Source organism: Parasteatoda tepidariorum, chromosome 2 (genome assembly GCF_982258835.1).
Source record: "Parasteatoda tepidariorum strain Cologne lab strain chromosome 2, Ptep-v5.0, whole genome shotgun sequence".
NCBI lineage: Eukaryota > Metazoa > Arthropoda > Arachnida > Araneae > Theridiidae > Parasteatoda > Parasteatoda tepidariorum.
Genome location: NC_141756.1, coordinates 95,758,478 through 95,765,413, shown reverse-complemented (window position 1 = coordinate 95,765,413; position 6,936 = coordinate 95,758,478). Strand labels below are relative to the sequence as shown.

Sequence of the window (6,936 nt, the reverse complement as noted above, 5' to 3'; positions counted from 1 at the left end):
GAATCAATTTACATTACTTTATCTATATGTTTCATACTTGCAGTTAAACTGAATTTACTTAAAACATTCATTAAATAAATAAAAGTTACATGTAATTTTTTATTAAAAGCTGCTATTGAAGTTATTTTATTATTATTATCATTAAAAAATAATACATACAACTCAGGATTCTAATGCTGAGAGAATAAAAAAAAAAAAAATTGTAACCAGTAATCAAGGTTACAACTTTGACTAAGAGGTGTTTACAAGAATGTATTTCAATTTTAATCCAAAACTTTTCAATACTGGAGCTTATTTTAGATATGCATAAAAACAGACAAATACAATGAAATCTGCATTATAAAATATTTTGAAAAGAAAAAACCTCATCAGCTTCATTCAATTGTGTTAAATCTAATGACACTTCTGTGAATTTTTTTACTTAAAATGGAAGAAAGTTTTTCCCCAGTGAGAAATGATCTATGCTCAGTCAGTCACTTTTTACCTATGAAGGGTATCTGCTACATTTTAAATTTTCAAATTCATGACTAATTCCAAGAACTTTTCATGATTTAACGACTACAATTTACTCATGATTTACTATTTTCTATGACAAAAACACAAGAATAAATTTAAAAAAGCATTATAATAACATTAATTGAAATGATAGGTATAACCATAACTGCTATACTCTGCATCTTCTATAGACTTTAAAAACAGAGTAAAGAAAGAGTTAAAGCAATAAAATAACTAAAAAAAAAAAAAAATACAAATAACTTTCTTTTTTTTTTCTTCTGCAGAATTATATTCTAAAGATACTTGTCTTGTTCATTGGAAAGGAAATACTCCTGATTTTCCTGTTCGAATAATGAAATATGACTATGATTAAAAAAGATTTATAAATATTTAATCAAAATTAAATTAATATTAAAACTACATTATAACAATATTTTAGAACCTCTAACTTACTAAAATAATTTTTCATTATAATACATGGCTTTGAATAGCAACCATTTTGAAGCAAATGCATGATTGAAATTTAAAGACTAGATAAAATAGAGAATTTAAAGAATACTTTAGGAGTCTGTCTAAGTTTTTCTGAGAGGTACTTATTTTGTGAAAATTTAGACATAATTTGTGAAAATTAAAAATTATAATAACAAATCAACACAAAAATATGGATTCATCGTTTCTTACGAGACAAAAAAATAAAATTTTAAGAAAAAGTATTTTGTGAAGGTATATCTCTAAGAGGTAGTAAATTTGGCTTGGACACACCCCTGATTCTTTAACTATTAAAACAATGTTTCATATTTCAATTTAAAATTGTGATTTTTTTGTCTTGATTTTTCATAAGACAAAATAAATGTAACAGATTATTTAACCTATATATTTTTAAATTAAAATATTCATTTTTAATCCTATATCAAGATAGATAAGTTAAGCTTAAAATTTTTTTTACAAAATCCATGCACTCATTGAATTTTTTTTTTCACATAATTTCTTTATAGAAAATCTGATTATGTCAAAGATACTGTAAACATAGGAGAAAAAAAATACCAGTTAATAACTCTACTGCTTCAAATAAACTTTGAAAGGGAAGAATGACACTACTAAATCAGGAAAAAAAATATCTGAATTCATCAGCTTTTTTTTTTCTTTCTATTTTTGGCATATTAGGGTAATTTCTTTTTAATAAAACCTCAAGCTTTAGAAATAAACATTTTCCACCAATAAAATAAAATGTAGATTTTAATTCCATGCTTTTTCAATCAAAAGGTAAAATTTTAATTAACATTATTTGCATTTTCTTGAAAAAAATTCATGTTTATTAATTATTTCAGCTATGCAAGTCTATATTAAAACAGCATTAAATGTGTACTTTAATCTGTACTTTCAATCTCAAGAATCAAAAGATTTTTAGAAATGTAATTTCAAATGTGTTGGAATTTAGCACACACCAAGAAAGAAAGTAATTTTGTTAACTAAAATTAATTAATGCAGCAATTTATTTAAAATAAATTTTAAAACTAAGAAAAGAAAATAATAAAAGTATCAATAATTTAAAACACTGTTTTTTAACTTTTAAAATCAATGCATATATAAAAAAAATCAGTTGATTTAAATCAAATGATTTGTAAAAAAAAAATTGTTTGATTTCAATCAACACAGTATTTAGTTCGATGACATTTCTGAGAAACACTCTTATTACATAACGTTATAACGAAAATTTTATCACCAGTGCAAACGCGAACATAAAAGTCAGTCTTTTGAAGAAAAAAAAACTCATACACATATATTATAAGAATGAGTTTTTTTTAACCAGTATGAATAAAACAATGAAAAGTTGGAACGTCCCTAAATGAAAAAAAAACTTTTTTTTTTACATACACAAGACAATGATTACTAAACAGTGTGAGCATGAATGTGATGAGTTAGATAATCTTTCCTTGAAAAAGCCGTATTACATGTAAAAGGTTTCTCTCCAGTGTGAAAACAAATGTGCTTATTTAGAAGAACTATTTGTGAAAAACTCTTATAACATATACTACCAGAATAAGGTTTATTCACCAGTATGAACACGACTATGTTGAGTCAGTAGATCTTTTTGTGAAAAACTCTTATTACATTTACTACAAGAATAAGGTTTCTCACCAGTATGAACACGACTATGTTGAGTCAAATTACTTTTTAATGAAAATCTCTTATAACATATACTACAAGAATAAGGCTTCTCACCTGTATGAACTCGACTATGTAGCGTCAAATAAGCTTTACTTGAAAATCTCTTATTACATTTACTACAAGAATAAGGTTTCTCACCAGTATGAACACGACTATGTTGAGTCAAATTACCTTTTAATGAAAATCTCTTATAACATATACTACAAGAATAAGGCTTTTCACCTGTATGAACACGACTGTGTTCAGTCAATAGAAATCTTCCTATAAAACTCTTATTACATACACTACAAGAATGAGATTTCTTCTCACCAGTATGAACAAAAGAGTGTGAAAACAGTGAACTTTTATGTGAGAATTTCTTATTACATGTACTACAAGAATAAGGCTTCTCACCAGTATGAACACGATTGTGTTGAGTCAGTATATTTTTTTGTGAAAAACTCTCATTACATATACTACAAGAATAAGGTTTCTCACCAGTATGAACTCGAATGTGCCCAAATAGATTATGTTTGTGAGAAAAACTCCTATTACATATACTACAAGAATAAGGTTTCTCCTCACCATTATGAACAGAAAAGTGCGCAGTCAGTGAACTTTTTCGTGAGAATTTCTTATTACATGTACTACAAGAAAAAGGCTTCTCACCAGTATGAACACGATTGTGTTGAGTCAGCATACCTTTTTGTGAAAAACTCCTATTACATATACTACAAGAATAAGGTTTCTCACCAGTATGAACACGACTATGTTGAATCAAATTAGATCTAGTTGAAAAACTCTTATTACATGTACAACAAGAATAAGGTTTCTTCTCACCAGTATGAAGAAAAAAGTGTGCAGTCAGTGCACTTTTTTGTGAGAAACTCTTATTGCATATGCTACATGAATAAAACTTCTCACCTGTATGAACACGACTGTGTTCAGTTAGTAGACATCTTTGTGAAAAACTCTTATTACATATACTACATGAATAAGATTTCTCACCAGTATGAGCACGACTGTGTCCAGTCAGTGCACTTTTACGTGAGAAAATCTTATTACATATACTACAAGAATAAGGCCTCTTACCCATATGAACATGATTGCGTTTAGTCAGATCTCTTTGTGAAAAATTCATATTACATATATACTACAACAATAGGATTTCTCACTAATATGAATTCTGCAGTTTTTAGTATGGCTTCTTCTTTTTGAAAAAATCTAATTACATGTATTACAAGAATAAAGTTATCTTACAAGATGAAAAACACTATTACAGTATATGTTTACTTTTTTAAGAAAAAATCTTTTCACAAATAAGATTTCTCAACAGGGTGAAGACAAATGTTAATAATTTGATGGAAAATTCATGTCTTACATGAAATGCAAGAAATAAGCTTCTTGCTAATATGAACCATAATAACCATGGGTCACACTTGTTTGCTCCAAAAATTAAATTATTATACGACCAGAATACTATACAAAATATTGTTGTAAAACACTTTTGTATGTGTTACTAGAGCAAGAATCATAAGGGTAGATAAATTGTGGGTAGTCGAGTAAGACTTCTAGAAAAACAATCATAAATATGCTGTAAGAAATGAAAATATAAATCCACTTTGCAATATTAAAATATAAATGCATAAATATAAGAAAAAATACAGATTTTCTGTTCAAAATCAAATTATTGCTTTTTCAAAATTTATTTGATACAAATAGCTATATTTAGATAATGGAAAAATAATTAGCTGTTAATTAAAATGTAGGCAATAATTCAAAATAATTTTCACTACAAAAGTAACTCATTTAATAGTACCTACATATTAAGAAAATGATCATGTTGTATCAAATTACTTACTTTGACTAAATGTTTTAACAAAGCAAAATAAAACACTGTAGAAATATGATCACTTTATAACAGGAATATGATTTATTAGTAGGGACATCTGCGAAATGATTAATTTAAATTATATTGAGATGCAATTTTTTGTCTCCACAAACTTTACTTTAATAATATTTCTATTTTATCATACCTATAAAGATACAAAACTAAATTAAATTATTTCACTTTATGTTCCTTTACACTAAAAACTGCAGGAACAGTAAACCTTATTATGTAATAGATTCCTTTAAATTCAATACACTTTGAATGAAGGCATTCTTAGATACACTGCAAAATTAATCTTATTTGTTATTAGTAAAACTTATTACAAAAATGAATATATAGTAATGCTATTTACTGTTATGAACATGAAATTATCAAATTAGATTTCATTTACAAATTATTTCACACACACATTGCAAAAATATGGTTCAATATATATTTAAATAAGAAATTAAATTGCAAATTTTTGTATCAATATTTCATCACACATAATAAATGTATGCTCTTATAAATAAACATAAATATGAGAAGGTTGAGAAAATGTAATTTTATCTATAAATTTTAAATTGCCATAACTGCATATAAAAAATATTTTCTCCGTGTTAACAAGAAAATCACAATCTCAACTACTTGTACATAAATATCAAATCACATGTGCTTTATGAATGTAAGATACTGTTTACTAACCTGCAACTACAATCTTTTTAAAACTGTTTAATAATGCACTACATGGAAAAGTTCATCTAAAGTGTTTGTTAGATTAAACCAGATTAATTAAATTCTTCATGATTAATTCATCCTTAAATAAATTAATCATATATTATGAGCACAAATCATTTAAATGAAATTACTTCTTATTGCATACTTTTTCATTTAGAGCAGTCATTAACTACACTTGGAAACTTTTAAGCTAAGTGCAAACATTAAATTTCTATGAAAATATTTTTCTCTTAGAACATCATTGTAAATATGTGTCACACTATTTACCCTTAGTGTCACAACAAAGAATGTTATCGCCAACACAGAAAGATATTGTCTTTAATAATAATATCTTCTCCAGCCAGGAAGCATTTAACACACACTGCACGAGTAGTTTATCAATTACATGAATCGAAAACACATTTTATCGTAATATTTATGCACTCACAGCAGGAATTTTATTTCTATCAACAGGAAGAAAATGTTATTTTATCATTCAATTGATTTTTGCTTTCAGTATAAAGAAGATAATATCATATGAATACGATCTGCATGGAAATTACCCTTTTAAAGCACTTTTCATAGATTTTTGCGTAACTATGAATGCAATCCACTTTCATTAATAAGGGTTTTGGATACACTGTGTTATAAACTTTAGAATAAGAGTTTTATTACATCTTCTAAATCCAAATAGCACATTAAGTGTATTACAAAACAAAAACAATGTCCTTTAAACTTTCTTCACACAAGGGTCTTCTTCAGTTCAAAAGATCCCACAAAAGAAAGTGAAGGTCCTATTTTTCCGGTGGCAACGAAAAATTACCGGTGGAACGGCCAAGACCTTTTCAATCATTGTGACTACGGGGCGAGCTCAAATGATCGGAGATTCGGGTACCCAATCGTGGTTGCCGGGAGAAAAGTGTTGAACCAAGCTTCAATCTTTCCTATCCACGAAAGTTTAGGTCAATTTTTTTTTATCTTTATTACTTTTTGTAATATTGCCTTTGAAACTCAAGTCACTTTCTACCTTTGAGTAAGGGAGGAAGACAACTTCCACCCCCAAGTTCATTCTCCAAGAGACTTTTGTGGTTATGCTCCCTCCCAGGGGCCCCCACTAGGGCAGGAAGTGGGCGCCTACTTAAAGCTTGGGGGGGGGATTTTTAAACTAAATAAAACGAATAGTTTGGGGGGGAATTTAGAATTTGTCCAAGAATGCGCCCAAGAGCTTTGGGGGGATGGGGGCTACTGCTCCCTCCCAAATGCTCTTACTCTGTTCAAATCTTTTTGCAAATCTTTTTCTCTCTCTGTTTTTTTGAAGAATGGGGAGCTTTTATAAGCTTGTAATTTATTATGGAAATTATATTCGCTGATAATTTGTTCATTCTGCATACATTTTATTTATTTAGTAGTAATAATTTTTCTTGTTTTTATTCATTTTGAAAGGGGAATTTATTTTTTAAATGCATTATTCCCCCTTTTTTTTAAAACTTTTTTCCTTGTTTTTTAAAGATGTTTCAGAATTAAAAAATTTAGCTTCTGAATAAAGTGAGATTAATTAAAATCGAGACAATGACTTAAAGATCTTCCAATATAATACAAAGCATCACAAAACTGCAGTTTTTCTCTTTTTAAAAAATATATATATATCGTACACTCATTTGTAGGTTTAAAAAAACATTTACATTATAAAAATTTAAAAGATTGCA

At 27.4% G+C, this 6,936-nt stretch overlaps 1 protein-coding gene and 1 long non-coding RNA gene across 2 annotated transcripts; both read right to left on the bottom strand.

Annotated features, from left to right (window-relative positions):
- Window positions 1-720: 720 nt before the first annotated feature.
- On the bottom strand, window positions 721-6,261 carry LOC147815926 (uncharacterized). The gene is made up of 2 exons (XR_015431457.1): window positions 5,219-6,261; window positions 721-836 (listed from the first exon to the last, which is right to left on the bottom strand). It is a non-coding gene; the product is annotated as an uncharacterized LOC147815926 (long non-coding RNA).
- Window positions 1,468-5,220, bottom strand: LOC122271877 (uncharacterized). The gene has a single exon (XM_087157778.1). The coding sequence runs from the start codon at window positions 3,782-3,784 to the stop codon at window positions 2,543-2,545; it is 1,242 nt and encodes a 413-aa protein (XP_087013904.1). The 5' UTR covers window positions 3,785-5,220; the 3' UTR covers window positions 1,468-2,542.
- Window positions 6,262-6,936: the final 675 nt, after the last annotated feature.